Source organism: Zalophus californianus, chromosome 17 (assembly GCF_009762305.2).
Source record: "Zalophus californianus isolate mZalCal1 chromosome 17, mZalCal1.pri.v2, whole genome shotgun sequence".
NCBI lineage: Eukaryota > Metazoa > Chordata > Mammalia > Carnivora > Otariidae > Zalophus > Zalophus californianus.
Window position 1 is genome coordinate 7,142,616 of NC_045611.1, and position 16,434 is coordinate 7,159,049.

The window sequence follows — 16,434 nt, forward strand, 5'->3', positions numbered from 1 at the left end:
TAACAGCTGTCACTATTACACACACACACACACACACACACACACACACACACACACACACACACAGACATGCTATTGCATTTTCTCTTCACAATGTTCCTGAAGCACTGGTGGTAACACTATCATAGATGAGGAGGCTGAGTCCTGGAGAGGTTATCAGCTTGCCTACGAGGCAGTCAGGATTTGAACCCCAATCCCTCCAGCACATGCTCTTTCCACAACACCAGTGGACAGACCTCCAGAAACTGGTTTCATGTGAAATGCCAACCCAAGAGAGGTCTCTACTGCTGCTATTGCTGCCTGCTTAAGCCCCTGATTTTCTATGCGGTTCCTCTCACATGGTGGTCCTTAAACTTTAAAAAGTGTCACAATCCCCTGGAAGGCTCAGCAAAACACAGATCCCCCAAACACAGATCCCCCAGAGGACTTTGTTTCGAGAGATCTGAGGTAGGGACTGAGAATCTGCATTTCTACTGAGTTTTCAGATGATGTGGATGCCGGCAGTACGGGGACCACACTTTGAGGACCTCTTCTCTAACATCCAGGAGACCATGGGTGCAAAGACACTGCACCATTGGTGGGAAACTGTGATCACTCCCAGGAGCAGCTCCAAGGCCCTATGGCCCCGGGCATAGAGGGCAGAGAGCCACTGTAGTTGGAAATGTTCCTAATTAGCCCTCTTCCTACAGAATTCTCCAGTACCTCTTTGACAACACCTGGCTGGACAGACTGACCAGAGCCGTTTTTGTGGAGTTCATTGTTTACAACGCCAACGTCAACCCGTTCTGCATCATCATTCTGACCCTGGAGACTAGCGCCCTGGGTGGGCAGCCTTGCCTGTGACCCCATCTAGAATGTTCTGAAGACAGACTCCCCTCCCTCTGGGCCAGGCCTCCTGACCAGGCTGGGCCTTGCTGCCCCAGGGCCAGAGTTCTGGAGCCAGTGGTTGTTTGGGAGATTTGGGGGTGGGTCTTGGTTCTCCCTGGGCACCCAAAGGCCAGGTTCCAGGGCTGCTCCAGCTTTATTCCTAGTTGCCTCTACTTTTCTCTGGCCTGTCTCCCAAGATACCCTGAGGGAACCCAGTTGGAGTCTGAAGGCAGCTCATCACCTTGAGCTTCCTGCTCTGGGGAAGGCAGGCTGGGGAGGGGGTGACCTGGTAACAAATAATTTCACCTAAAACAACATTTTACAACTTGTACCTCAACCTACAGGACAAAGTACATTTTACATTATTTTCCAACACACACACACAAAGATACATAACTGAGACAAAAGCTTCAAAAATATATTCCTTCACTACATGCAATATACTCTGATAGTTTGTGTTCTGTTCCATTTCTTTCTCCCCATTTCCCGCCTTCCTCCTCTTTTAATGCTATCAAAATCTATTGAAAACACTGACCCAAAGCTTCCTCAGCTGATAACGAATTTTCCTAAAATTCAACCACCTCTCCTTTAAAAATTAAGCCATTTTTAGTATCAAATTACATTTTTAATAGAGCTAATACATGCCTGTAGTTCTTTAAATTTCAGAATAGTGGAAAGAAAAGTAAAAGGCCTTCAACTTTCATGATCACTGGCCATTGTCAAGTGCTTCTTTTAAATCCTTTTGTGTGTGGGGGGGTATTTGTATCCTTGTGTTCTACTTCTTTTTGCCACCTTTGTGGTTCTTAGGGACCAATTAAGCAGCCTGTCCCCAAACATATCTGACTAAATTATGTGTTTCTACAAATGAGAAATGAGGATTGGGTTTCAGGTCTGGTTGGTTCAAGCAGTCCACTGATATTGGCAAGGACTCAGGTTGTTTGTGTCTCTCCATTCTGACCTTCTCGGGGTTGGCTTTGTCTTCAGAGGCGGTAGCCTTATCAAACTATTTTTTTTAATCATTACTAAAATATCATTACAATACTCCCCCCCAAAATAAGACACATAAATGGATGAAAGAGGATTCAAAAGAAGGCTGAATTTTAGACATACTGGTCAATAGATGAATTGATCTTCAGTGAACTCTCTTTAGGTGAACCAGCTTTAAGTGAGCCAGCCTGGAGTAAATGAATGTTCAGTGAGTGGTGTGATTTGGCTGGAGGTGACTGAGGGCACAAATGGCTGACACCAGATGCAGAGGATAGGGAGTGGCTCTTCCAGCTCAGCTTCCTGCGTCCCCTCTGATATGTCCATTATCTTTGACATCCACTATGTGTCCAGTCTCTCGGGTCTGTGGGTCTGAAGGACCTTTATCTTCTCTTCTGCCCTGGCCAGCCCTCAAAATGCCTGAGTTTTCATCATGCCACTGATGACTTCTGGTCAGAAGTGGTGGCTCTGAGCGGGTGGGTGACCAGGAGTAAGCAGAACATGTTTTGCTTCCCAGGAACCTTCTTTGCACATATGAGCCTGCAGAGCCTGCGCCTGTACCCCTTCACTGACGGCTGGCACCCCTTCGTGCTAGCAGCAGAGGCCATCTACCTCCTGTTCCTCCTCTACTACATGATTTTGCAGGTGAGGTGTAGGCTATGGCTCCATGGGATAGAAGCAGCAGTGTGCCTGTCCCCTCTCACACACGTTCCCCAGAGTGAAGCCTCAAGAAAGGAGAGGGGAGTATTCTGCTAACCTGTTTGCCATGGCACCCTTTTGGTCCTTCTGCAGTCCTGAGGGCTGACCCAGATCAGGGACCAGCTTTCAGCACCTCTCAGGAACTGAGACTCAGAGCGTAGTCCTTCCTGGGTGGGGAAGGGAGAGGAACTGAGACCTTCCAAAAATTTCAAAGGTAGCTGGCAGTTCACCTGTGGTCCCTGGGAATTAGGAAAAAAAATCCCCTCTGCCAACTTTAAATAGCACCATGTTGCAAAACGAAGGTGCCGATGTTGATAATGATGGTGGTTTGAGGAAGCTGGGAACTCATTTGAAGCTTGGTACATACCCCCGCCCCTGCCCACCAAAAATGCAAATCAGACATCTTGAAAGGGCCTCCCCATCCCCTGCTCAAGAGCCACAACAACCACTTTGAAGTAAGGATGATACTTTGATTGTTTACCACGTGACAGACATTGTGCGAAGAACCTTGAATGGATTTTCTCCTTTAATACCAGGAGAAAGTTTCTATTGGCTCCACTTCAAAAGTAGGAAGCTGAAGCCCTTCACAGAGTAGGAAGCTGAAACCTAAAGAGACATTAAGGAATTTATCCAAGGCCAAAATTGAATCCAGAAAGTGTGACCCCTGAACTCGACACTCAACCCCTCTGTCGCACCTCAGACTCATAAACCTCGATCCCATGGGGCCTCTGAGCATCACCATTGCAAACCCAACAGGGAACAGTCATCAAATAGCAACCTAAGAACATCAAAGGAGGCCCATCCACCACCCACCCCCGAGCTCACTCCTCCCCTCCGGATTGCCCTCACCCTCTGCCTGCAGCTGCCACACAACGCTTCTCTCCAAAGCCCTTACATCTTTCTCAAAATGCCACTTAAGCAGTTCTTAAAATCTTCCGCCATCTCCATCCCTTTATAATGGAGGCAAACTTTAGCCTCCTAGCAGCCAAACACAAATCCATTCTCCGTAAGAGTAGTGAGGAGGAGGGAAATAGAACAGAACAGTAGGAAGATTCTCTTTAGTGAGAGGGAAAAACAGGAGGGAGGCCTAGAACTCACACAGCGTAATTCCTTTCGACGTGTGACACCCGATGGGGAAAGAGGATTAAAAACGGTCTCCTGCCAATCTAGAAAACCTCTCCACAAAGGTAGGAAAAAAAAACTACTTTAACAAAATTACTCATTTTTAATTGTGGTAGATAAATATATATAACATAAAATTTACCACTTTAAACATCTTTAAATGTACAGCTCAGTGGCGTTACGTACATTCACATTGTCGTGCAACCATCACTACCATCCATCTCCAGATTTTTTTCCCTCTTACAAAACGGAAACCGTACCTGTTAAACGGTAACTCCCCACTTCCCCCTAAGAAAACAACTTTTCTTATTGAATAAGCATGACACTAGACTGTGATGCACATCCCAGGCAATCCACTAACAGATTCCAAAGACAGAAAGGAGTCTCACCCTTGCATTGCCAGTCAAATAGGACCCATTTTATATACATCCTTAAGATAAACAGTAATTAATCCTCAAGAGGATTTATGGAATCATCTGTCCCACTAGTCCACCCTAAATTCATCCGGTAATTGGGGTGGCCACTTGTGTTTGCTAACTGCCTTTATCAAAAGGAAAAATAAATGTACATGTTCACACTAGAAGGTAATTTTGCAACCTGGAGCCAGGGGCCTACCATTTGGCTTTTACCGTCCCAGGGAAACTGGGAGTGAAGGGCACTACCTTCTTTCCTTTGTGTTCCCACTTCAAAGAGAAAGCTCCCAGGTCCTTTAGAAAAACATTCCTGAGGCTAGTTTAACTTTCAAAAAGATTTATATATGTCTCAAAGAGGCAGAGAAAGATTTCACAATTACAAGTTTTCTAAAGTAAATGCTCTATGAAAGGTGGGGGGTTCTTTCCCATTCCCCAATTTTTTGCATCGGAGATAAATGTTTTTCTTGTTAGATGCTGTATTTACTCTTATGTACCCCCAAATTCTGGTAATGAAAGCAGCCCAAGCTGGTAATGAAAGCAGAGCGGGGGCTGTGCACAAGACAGGGGAGAGGCCCCAGGCACTCTATGGCTTCTTTATTGAGAAGCCTCTCCAGGATACAGTAGGCCCCTGCTGGAGGGTCATCTTGGGGGGTTTGGAGAGCCATGGTGGAAGGGGTAGGGAGGCACAGTTCTGGCTACAGCATTTGGTAGAACCTCCAGCTCCTTTCCTAGGGCAAGCTCATGAGGAAACAGAGGTGGTGCTATTTCCATAGCAAGTGAAATCTTCTGGAGCTGACCATCATCCTGGCCAGCTGGAGTGCCCTGGCGATGTTTGTGAAGAGGGCCATCCTGGCAGAACGTGAAATCCAGTGCTACCGGAACCATGGGGAGGAGTAAGTGGTTCTGCCTTGGCCCCCAACTCCCACACTAGACCTGCTTCCTCCAGCTCTGTGGCCCCAGGGTTGGGGGGGGAGAACCCCCCCCAAGGCGTGGGTTGAAATCTTGTTGACCTTCAGATCACCAGGGTCACTCTTTAAAAACATAACTATAGGGTGCCTGGGTGGCTCAGTTGGTTACGCGACTGCCTTCAGCTCAGGTCATGATCCTGGAGTCCTGGGATCGAGTCCCGCGTCGGGCTCCCTGCTAAGCAGGGAGTCTGCTTCTCCCTCTGACCCTCCCCCTCTCATGCTCTCTCTATCTCATTCTCTCTCTCAAATAAATAAAATCTTAAAAAAAAAAAACAAAAAACATAACTATAGCTACCACTTAGATTCAGGTTTGGGGCCTGACACATCTGCAGTTGAGAGGGCTCTTTAATACAAAATAGAACAATATCTTACTTTTGCAAATCTTACCAAAAAATAAGACCATGTGACACCCTGTGAAGGTCCCTTCCCCAAAGATGTAGTAGCACACCAGTCTGCCTACATCTGCTACTGTTTACATAAAGTGTCCACTCTGCTAGACCAAATGCACTAGCCTACCAGATGCTTGCAAGAACCCACGGCGGTAGATGTTGTTACTACCCGGACATGGGTTTGCCTCTTGGTGGGTGTCGAGCCAAAAGAAAAAAGACAAAAGACCAAGCCAAGAGAGTAGGAAAAGGAAGAATTTTACTTGCAACAAGTAAAGGAGAACACCGAGGATCTTTCCCAAAGCAGTGTCTCCCCAAACCACAAAATTGGGGAAGTTTTAAGGTAAGGGTGAATACATACTCAAAAGGGCTTGTGTGCACAATGGGGAATACAGCATGACATTGGGGCAGAAGTCATCTAAGGGTAACTGAGTCCAGGTGGAAGTCACTAGGGCTGGCAAAGTTCAGCATTATCATTTCCCTGGCTTTAGCTGGTCTGGTATCTGAGTACTCAAGGGGGTTTAGATCCTGCAACGAGAACTCAAGAATGTACATCAGGTCAATCTTGGCTTTGTTTTAGCACAGATTGTCCCTGATATGATCAGACTATCTCCTGGCCTGATAATGGCTGTTTTATTCTTACATCCATTCACAAGATGGCTGGGGGCCTAAAATGACTTCCTATGTCAAGAAAGCTAGGTCTTTCTGTTTCTGGGGACCCCTAACTCTTTCTGCTTACATTAACAATATTCCATTTTACAAATAAAGAAATTGAAGGGATGCTTGGGTAGCTCAGTGGGTTAAGCATCCGCCTTCGGCTCAGGTCATGATCCCGGGATCCTGGGATCGAGTCCCATATCTGGCTCCTTGCTCAGTGGGGAGCCTGCTTCTCCCTCTGCCTGCTGCTCTCCCTGCTTGTTCTCTCTGACAAATAAAAACATACATACATATATACAATCTTTAAAAAAAAAAAAAAAAAAAGGAAAGAAATTAAAGCTCACAGAGGTAACTTCCCCAAGCCACAGAGCTAAAAGGTGGCAGAGAAGTAATTTAAACCTAGCTTATGTGAGGGGCTCAGTCAGTACAGCATGCAACTCTTGATCTTGGGATTGTAAATTCAAGCCTCATGTTGGGTGTAGAGATTACCTAAAATAAAATCCTTAAAGGGTACCTGGCTGGCTCAGTCAGTAGAACATGCGACTCTTAATCTCAAGATCATGAGTTTGAGCCCTATGTTGGGTGTAGAGATTACTTAAAATCTTAAAATTTGTTTAAAAACCCCAAAAACCTAGCTTGTGTGTCTCTAGGATCGCAATCCTTCAAACCATTGTGTTTCTTGACTCACCCACTAATTTTATTGATATGGATAATATTTATTCATTCTTGGATGCTGTACACTGTTATAAAAACACCACTTTAAAAGCATTATTTCATCTACTTTAATCTTCCCCAAATTTCTGAAAGATAGAATTATGAACATCTTTTTTTTGTTTTTTTACAGATAAGGAGTTGAGGCTCAGAAAGGATGTCTGTCCAAGGTCAGAGAATTTGGAAATGGAAATGCAGGGCCTGTAATTTGAACTCTGCATTCCTAACCTATACCCTAGGCTGGGTCATTTAGCTCACAGACCTTCACTGAGCTCTAAATGGCATGAGAGAGGGTTAGGTATTTTAAAAGAGGCAGGAAAAAGGTGCTGCAGGAGCCAAAGGAGGAAGCAGCCATCCATACCAGCAGCCCCAGTCTGCTCAAAGGGAAGGAAGATTCTGGAAGGCAGGAGATTAGGTAGAAGGGTAGCTTTCATTCAGGCATTATAAATGTATATTAAATGCTTTTACAACCTTGAGATCATGTAATTTTTTTCCATAATGATGAAGGAGAGTTGGAAGAAAGGCAGGCAGGGACAAGGGGCCCCACCCTAAGAGGAAACCACCTTTAAAAGGATTTTACACCACCCTGGAAGGAGCCCTCCACCCTTTCCCACAGATGGATGACAAAAACCTGATTGGATGACAGGAACATGGAGGGTTTCTCAGATTAAAACAGCTGACAACAAGCCCATCAAGACCCCTAGACTTAGAAACTCCAGCGGCAAGCCTCTCAGGGCCCCTCCCTCTTCAGGAGCTTTGTATTATCACTTTACTATTGCTTAATAAACTTTGCTTTGCTGCCCACCACTCTTTGTCTGGTCTACCTCTTCATTCTTCGAAGTGGTGTGGTCAAGAATCACAGGCACCAAGGGAAAAAGGAAATCCTTTAACAATAACCTCTTCTCCATCTATGTCACCAGATATAGGTCTACTCCATTTTACTTTTTTCTTTTTTTTTTTTTACGTGGGCTCCATGCTCAGCATGGAGCCCAACATGGGGCTTGAACACATAAGCCTGAGATCAAGACCTGAGCTGAGATCAAGAGTGGGACGCTTAGCCGACTGAGCTGCTCAGGCACCCTTAGTTCTATGTCATTTTAACAATACACCAATATTAAGACTGAATTAAAAGTGCAAATACAGGAAGTGAAGGGAATGAAGGGCAGGGTGGGAGGGCAGGAAGGACCCAGACTTTGGAATCAGACATGCCTGGATTCCAACTCTCATTCTTTCACCACTAGTTAGGTCACTAGCTCTGTGACCTTGTGCCAACTCTTCGTCCTTATCTGTAAAAGAGACAGCAATACTTACCTCATCCAGTGGTCTTGAAGGTCAGTTGAGACAATGCAGTTGAGGTTTATTAGGTCCTTACTTAGCACAGAAAGTGAGTGATACTTCCATCCTTCCTTCAAATGCAAGAGCAGTGCAGACATACACTCAAGACAAGTGTGAGGGACGATGTGGCATCTAGGGAACCCGAGCCAGGAGAGGAGGCTCACAGAATGCCCTCACTTCCATCCTCTTGACACTGGGAGGATTTCCATAGCTCTGCTGCCATTAACCAAAAATGCTAGGAAATGGTCCCATGACTACCATCAACATCATCATCCCTATCATAGGCATCATCTTCACCATCATTCTTACCACCATCACCATCAGCCCTATCATTATCACCATCATCACCACCACCATCACCTCCATCATCATTATCGTCATCCATATCATAACCATCATCACCACCATCACCATCATCACCAGCTCATCATTACCTAGCTGGGGAGATTGGACCAGTTCTATCTCCCAGACCTACTGTGGGAAGTGATGGCCTCTGAGATCATAATAAATCTAATCCTGCATCCTGGGCTGAACTGAGGCCAAATGAGCTCTGGCTGAGCTTCTCATAGTCTCTGAGACCCAGTCTCCCGTTTTGGTCCCACAGGGGTATCAGTTTCAGTGAGACAGCAGCGGCTGATGCTGCCCTTGGCTACATTATTGCCTTCCTGGTGTTGCTGTCCACAGTGAAGCTTTGGCATCTGCTCAGGTTGAACCCCAAAATGAATATGATCACTTCAGCCCTACGCCGTGCTTGGGGGGACATTTCAGGCTTTATCATCATCATCCTTATCATGCTTCTGGCTTACTCCATTGCAGTGAGTGGCTCCTTCGGTGAAACCTTCAGGGCTGGTCTCCTTGGAAGCACAGGCTTCTCAGTGGTGGGGGGTTGAGGGTTAGGGTAAGAAGACTTTGGTACCTGAGGGAGATGGTGGAGCTTCTGAGTCCAGGGCTTTTTAGATGGGAGCTCATAAACTGGCCACCCCAAATGGCAAAGGCTGGAGACCTCAGTTGGGTAAGAGTGAGGGGGTATAGTCTCTAAGACAGAAAGGGCTGACTACCTCCAATAAAGGATTCCTTTCTGTATCTAGACCCTGCCTGGATGTGTCAGTTCTCCTAAGATCCCAATTGCGCAGACATGCACAGAACATTCCCTCTGTGTTGGGGGATGTGGAGATGAATTGGGCAGAGAAGGGGAAGTGAGGACAGACACATCTGTAGACTATGTCACTGCTCGATGCCTTACACATGAGGCATGAACTTAATAGGGCCAAAAATCATTTCATTCAGTCCCTTGACACTGAGAGCTTTTTGGCAATCACATCTCTTTTGTGAATGAAAAAAATATTGCGTTATCAACTCTTTTATTATCAATTAATGTGGGAAACAAAGACCCTCTGCCAAATTTTGATCTCCATCTAAATATGCCCCCATCCTCTCCAAGTCCATATTCCCCAGAATACCATGGCTCCCACTCCTCTGTGACCCTTCACCCAATCCTGACCCACTCCCTACCCCAAGCCCTCTCCCAGTTCTTGCCTTGGCCCACCCAGCCTCCTATTCCACCATCCCCGACCTCCATAGCACCCAGTGGTCCCTCTTATCCCAGTCCCACTCCCTCTCTAACCCTTTCCACATTCCGCCTCCTCTTCCTGTCCCTATCACCTCAACCCTGACTCCCTACTCTCTGACCCTACTCCATCTTCTCCTCTCCCCCTGAGAAATCGGGTGAGGTGGGTTGATGCAGTGATGGAGGGCATATGCTAAAAAGCTGAAGTCTGATTTTATAAAAAATTCTCCACCCGACCCCTCAATTCAAATGGATTTATTCAGTCCTCCATCTGCAGTGCAGGAGCTGCAGGGATACTGCAGTGTCCTCTGGGACCAGAGGTCACCAACTCAGAGCCAAGGGAGTGCCTGGCCTGCCTGACACAATAGTGGAAATCTTTGGGGGGAAGGGTGCTGTGGTGAGGAGGAACTCATCAATGGTGGGGGGCGGGTAAGGCCGGGTAAGGCCCTGTCCAGGCAGAAGCCTGATGTTATCCAACCCAACTCCCCCAGAGCAAAGGTTAGGGCCTCAAAGAGCCCAGTTTCATCACTGAGTCTTAGAGCAGTCATCTGAGTGAACACAATAGTGCCTGAGCCCCCAAAGTGCGTATGCATCCCTTACAGAACTGGGTATGTACATACACCCACTTGCAAGCCCCTGTAGGTACCAAAAGTAGGTACAGCCAGGCCAAGGATGTGGCTGACCCAGAACACTGTCTCTGCTGTCAATCAATAGGCGTTGGGCGTGGGGCGGGGAGGTCACTTTCTGAAAGAAACCTGAAAGAAACAGGTTTCTTTCTCTGTTCACGAGGACTCTTTCCATAACAGTCAAACTTAATATTTGGTTGGAAACTCCATTCCTACAAAACCCTCTTTGATGCAGCAGAAACGATGATCAGCCTTCAGCTAGGAATCTTTAACTATGAGGAGGTAATGGGGTGTGGTGTGGTGGGGGTGGGGGACATAGACACTGCCATCTACACCAAGCCTTTATGAAAATTAGAAAAAGCACCCTCCTGAAATGCCTCCTCCTGGGTGAATGTTACCCCTTGGGTCCGTGGCTTGGTAAGCACAGGGCAACTTTGGACAAATAAAATTGTTTCCCTTCCTCTAGGCAGACAGCCCCATACTAGGGCCCATAGCTTGCCCTGGGGACCCCAGCTTATGGGAGAACAACAGGCACTGGCTACTCAGGAGAGGGCTGTGCTGGGAGGTCTCTAGAAGGGAATGCTCCTGGCCCTAGCCAGGAATGGTAGCCATATTTGGAAATGGTGGCAGTAGGGAGTAGGGGATGCGGTCCTTTTTCTCTCCTAGCAGCTCTTGAGAGCACTGCCCGGCAGAAGGGGACCTTCCTGGTCCCAGGCTCTGCCTAGTCTGGGAACCAGTTTTCCCTCAAAGGGTGCCTAGGGGAAGTGGCCATTAGGGCACAGGACTCCTGGGGGTGACTGGCTTTCTTCCCCACAGGTCCTAGACTACAGCCCAGTGCTTGGCTCCTTCCTGATTGGGTCTTGCATCATTTTCATGACATTTGTAGTGCTGAATCTATTTATCTCTGTCATCCTGGTGGCCTTCAATGAGGAGCAAAAATATGATCAGGTGAGTCCCTTTGGCCTATTTTTCAACAGCCACTGACCTTGAACTAGGAAGAGACTGAGCAGCATTAGACATTAAGGGGATGTGAGAGACCACTGTAGCCCAAAGCCCTCATTTCATGGCAGGGGGGGGGGGGGGGACAGGTGCAGAAGGAGGAAATTACTTCCCTAAGATGCCAAGCAAATGAAGAGCAGACTAGAATCAGGTCTCCTGATTCCCAAGGTGGCACTCCCACTCATGACCACAGTAATTCTCAGCCTTACTTCTACATTAGAATCATGTGGGGGCTTTTGGGACGTCTGCTGCTGCACTGAGACCAATAAACACAAAATCCCTGGGGGGAATGAGTCAAACACCGTTATTTTTGAAATCTTCCCATGTGATTTTTACACACAGCCAAGTCTGAGAACCTGTTAAAAAATTATTAAAGCAGATAACTTAGGTGATATAAACTTGAACACTTCATGAAGTGGACACTCTCCATTCAGAAAAGTACAAAGGGGGTGGAAGGCAGGAAGCTTTTACAGGATAAATAATAAAGAACAAGGAAGAGGAAAAAAATATATATATCTGATTAGCTAGGGCTGCACAGTCAACCTTGTTTGGGGAGAGACAGAAAAGAAAATAAGTATAGAGCCCAGAGGTCGCTTGGTGTCTGGGGACCGGCTGAACTGATATACTGAATTCTGGGCAAGGAAGCATTTACAGGGACACAAAAGTTCTGTAAGCTTCGGTTTGCTGTCATGGCATGCCAGGCAGGAGCAGCTCCATCTTGGGCCTGGAAATTTATTTCAACAAGTCATATGGTAACTAGTTTAAATTTTGAGAAGCCAGCAAACGATTTCCCAAAGTGGCTGCACCATTTCGCTTTCCCAGCAGCAAAGCACAAGGGTCTTTGCACATAAATTCCTAAGAGCCTCCGTTGGGGGTGGGTAGAGGGAATTTTATTCTCATCACAGGGGAAGAAGGGACCTCCTGGGGATAAAGGTGGGAGCATACACCCTTGGGATGCCCAGAAGAAGGGGACTCCCAACACAAAATTGGCTCTAAATACTCAAGTGACTTTGGGGCGCCTGGGTGGCTCAGTTGTTGAGCGTCTGCCTTCGGCTCAGGTCATGATCCCAGGGTCCTGGGATCGAGCCCCGCATCGGGCTCCCTGCTCAGCGGGGAGTCTGCTTCTCTTCTCCCTCTCCCACTTCTCCTGCTTGTGTTCCTGCTCTTGCTATCTCTCTCTCTGTCAAATAAATAAATAAATAAAATCTTAAAAAAAAAATACTCAAGTGACTTTGGCAGAGACCAAATAAAACCATGGTTTCCCCTTAGAAAGAAAGAGAAGCCCCCAAAGAGGATGGTTCTATGTACATCACATGGTTCTTTTTCCCTCTTCAGCTGTCGGAGGAAGGAGAGATTGTTGATTTGTTGCTGATGAAAATACTTGGTTTCCTGGGTATTAAATGTAAAAAAGAGGAGCCTGGAAACAGCAGTGAGCAGCCCAAGTAGCGGTCAGAGGTCTGGTCCCCTCCACCTGTACCAGCTGCACCCAAGGGTTAAGGTCTTCATCTACACATAAGCATCTGTAGAGGGGGGAAGGCCAGAGCCTCAGACCTATGTTTATTGGTGATTCTACAGTCTCTCTGTATGTTTTCCTGTGTGCATAGAAAAGTCACCAAGCCTGGCAAGTGAAAAAGTAAGAAAAATATATATACAGATATGTGCGATTGCCACTACTGTAATAGACTGTTTGTTCAAATGTATTTCGTTCTAGAAATAAAACAAATATTGTCTGGAGTTTGGGAAAAATAATCTCTATGGACTATTTCATCTTCTTGGTTGGTGAGGGGTTGCTTCTGAATGATTCTAGTTCAGGGTTTCTCAAACTGTGTCCAAGAGATATTAACGGCTACAGTTGCCAGAACAAAGTACCACAAACTAGGTGGCTTAAAATACCATATATTTATGGCCTGCATTCTGGAGGACAGAAGCCCAAAATCAAGGTGTCAAGGGGGGCATGTTCTCACCAAGACTCTGGAGAAGAGTCTTCTCTTCCAGCTTCTGGTGTCCTTTGGTGTTCCTTGGCTTGAAGATGCGTCATTCTAATCTCTGTGTCGTCACATGGCCTTCTTCCTTGTGTCTGTCCCTGTGTTTCTCTTCCTCTTATAAGTTCTCTAGTCATACTGGGTTGAGGGCCCAACCTACTCCATTATGACCTCATCTTAACTAGTTACATCTGCAACAACCCTATTTCCAATTTTGATCACATTTGCAGTATTGGGGGTTAGGACTTCAACATACCTCTTTAGAAAACAAAATTCAACGTAACAGGTGTCATTCCCTCAGAAATGTTTCTGAATCAAATAAATGTGAGAAACACATTTGTATAAAAGGTTATACAATTCTTTGGTATGGGAATTTTTAATATGCTAAACGGGCACTGTAGTCTCCTGGGATGAGATGAGCACAAGAGATAAAGTGTATAATGACTCCCAAACCTTTCTGACCCAGGCATCCAATACTGCAGCACCTCAGTCAGAGCTAGTGTTCCTTAGATGATACTTTGGGAATTGCTGATCTACACCAGTGGTTCACAACCTTGGCTGCATGCTAGCATCCCCGGACTTCATTCCAATACATCAGAACCTCTGGGCTAGGACCCAGGCAACAATAGTTTTAAAGCCTCCCCAGGTGATTCCAATGCACAGTCAGACTTGATAACCATGCTCTAAATTCTGAGAACCACAGATCTAGATTATAAAAGGCTTTCAGGTGTCTGTGTGGATAAGGGCACATTTCCCCTCCCCCATGCAGGGGACACACCTCCCATATCCTCTCCAGCTCACCCGTCTGGTCCCTCCTCCTCACATACCTTCGGAAACATCCTCCAGGCTGCCTGCCTGGTTCCATCCCACATTTTCTTCCTTGCTGTCAGAACTCAACTTCGTTCAGGTAGACCTCTACCCCTTTCCCACATGACTCATGGGAAGGTTACCCTGTAGCTACCTAAGGTAAATACTGATTTGTCTTAGTAATAATAATCCATTTCCCTTGGTGTGAGGATTTTAGGGTAGTCACATGACCCAGTTCCGGCCAATGAAAACTGAAGTCCCCAGGACACTTCCTGGAAAGGTCTACTTGCTAATAAAAAGAGACACATAGACATGGGGTCTTATGCTGCTAGATATTGTCTGGTCTGAACAAGACTTCTGGAACTTTGGCAGCTACCTTGAGACCATGGGGAGCAATCCGAAGCAGAGCAGAAAGATGAGAGGAACATGAATGCTTGATGACTGACTTAATCAACCCTGGAGCTGAACTACTGTCTTCTATCTGGATGAGAGCCTCAATGTTTTTTTATGACAGGTGAATCCGCATCCCGCCCTGACCAAAAAAACAAAAAAACAAACAAACAAACAAAAAACCACACCCAGGATCCTTTATAAAGAGCCACACAACATTGAACATACACAAAACCTTGGGGATTTCATCATCTTCTATCCAACCAAAAGCCCATCATCTATTCTTTATTGTGTCATGTATGAACATGAGTTACATGTGCAGAGATGTTCATCAAATAACCCATGGCAAGGTGTACACACATGTCCCAATAGACTGGTACAGAGACCTACCCAGATATGTACAGTCTGGGTTTTTTTTTTTAAGATTTTATTTATTTATGAGGGAGAGGGGGAAGGGGAGGGGGAGAGCGAGGGAGAGAGAATGAGCCAGGGTATAGGCAGAGGGAGAAGCAGACTCCTTGCTGAGCAGGGAGCCTGACTCAGGGCTCAATCCCACGACCCCAGGATCATGACCTGAGCCGAAGGCAGACGCTTAACCAACTGAGCCACCCAGGTGCCCCCATACAGTCTCTTTTAAATAGGAAAAGTTCTAAGATCTGGAGAAGTTGTAAGTTCTTCATCTCTCTCATCTTTCCCATCTACTCTCCACTCCTTTACTGACTGTAAATATCAAATTGGCAACTCCTTCAATTATAGTTATGAGAGAAAAAAAAAGTTTAACAAGATGAGTGCGCCCCTTCTAAGACACCTGAAAGAAAACACCACATGCAATTTTCAGGTGTCTGTACCAAATGTGCTATGAGATGACCTTTCAAATCTCAAGCCATGGATGTTACAAAGATTATCAGTTATGAAAAAAAAATTTTTTTATTATCCTAATGCTTATTAGATTAAAAAAAATGACACATTTCCTATTGTTTTGGTGGAAGGGCATGTGATATGGTCCACAGACTGATATGTGACCTTGTTCTTCCCACCAAATGCATTAGTCGAGCTGGAAACAAATATTTTAGGGAATGGTTTGCAGTATGCTATGTTGGCTTATAATGAAACAACAATAAAACAGCATATTGACATTGAAGCTAGCCAAGATCTGGAGTTTGGAAAAGACCACTGTGAGCCAGTCAGCTTCCCAAATGGAGGCACAAAGAACAGAACTTAAGAGAAGTTGACTGTGAATCCGATTAGAGGTCAAGTCCTGCTACTGCCACCTAATAGCTGCTTAAGCTATAAATGCTTTCCTCATTCTACTCTTGGGCAAGTCATTTAACCTTTCTGAGCCTCCAGTTCCTCACCTATGAAATGAAAGTAATACCTATCAGAAAGTGGTTTGGAGATTAAAAAGGTAATGTTTGGGGCACCTGGGTGGCTCAGTTGTTAAGTGTCTGCCTTCCTCTCAGGTCATGATCCCAGCCTGCCTTCTCCCTCTCCAGCTCCCCCTGTTGGTGTTTCCTCTTTTGCTGTCTCTGTCAAATAAATAAATAAAATACATAAAAAGGTAATGTTTGCACAGACCCTGGCACATACCAAGGGAAAGGAAAATGGAGCATGACAGCCCTTGCAAGCCACTGCACAGATGTGCTGACAGTGCCCCTTTTATGAGTGGGGTGGAAGATCAGTGTAACAACATGAATCTCCCAAACATCCCTGCACACACTCACATCACTTTAAGTTGCCCACCCTGTAATAATGAGGATGTGGAGCTTGATGTGTTTTTCACTCTGGTGTTTCTTTGCTGATCCCTGCCCACTCCATAAAATTTGTGTTGAAGGTGAGGTCTTTCCCAGAACTTAATTATTTTCTGTCTCCTTGGATGGGAAACATGATTTCTGCTTTTCTCAAAAGGCCTTGGTCATGGGCT

The 16,434-nt window shown here is 45.9% G+C and overlaps 2 protein-coding genes across 2 annotated transcripts in view; one reads left to right on the forward strand and one right to left on the reverse strand.

Moving 5' to 3' along the window:
• Window positions 1–12,780, forward strand: part of PKD1L2 (polycystin 1 like 2) — a 61,706-nt gene extending 48,926 nt beyond the window's left edge. The window contains 7 exon segments of the mRNA XM_027617412.2: window positions 690–823; window positions 2,369–2,496; window positions 4,818–4,978; window positions 8,747–8,957; window positions 10,516–10,617; window positions 11,152–11,283; window positions 12,670–12,780. Coding sequence (XP_027473213.2) covers window positions 690–823; window positions 2,369–2,496; window positions 4,818–4,978; window positions 8,747–8,957; window positions 10,516–10,617; window positions 11,152–11,283; window positions 12,670–12,780 — 979 coding nt within the window.
• BCO1 (beta-carotene oxygenase 1) overlaps window positions 1–16,434 on the reverse strand; it is a 136,223-nt gene that overhangs the window by 100,021 nt on the left and 19,768 nt on the right.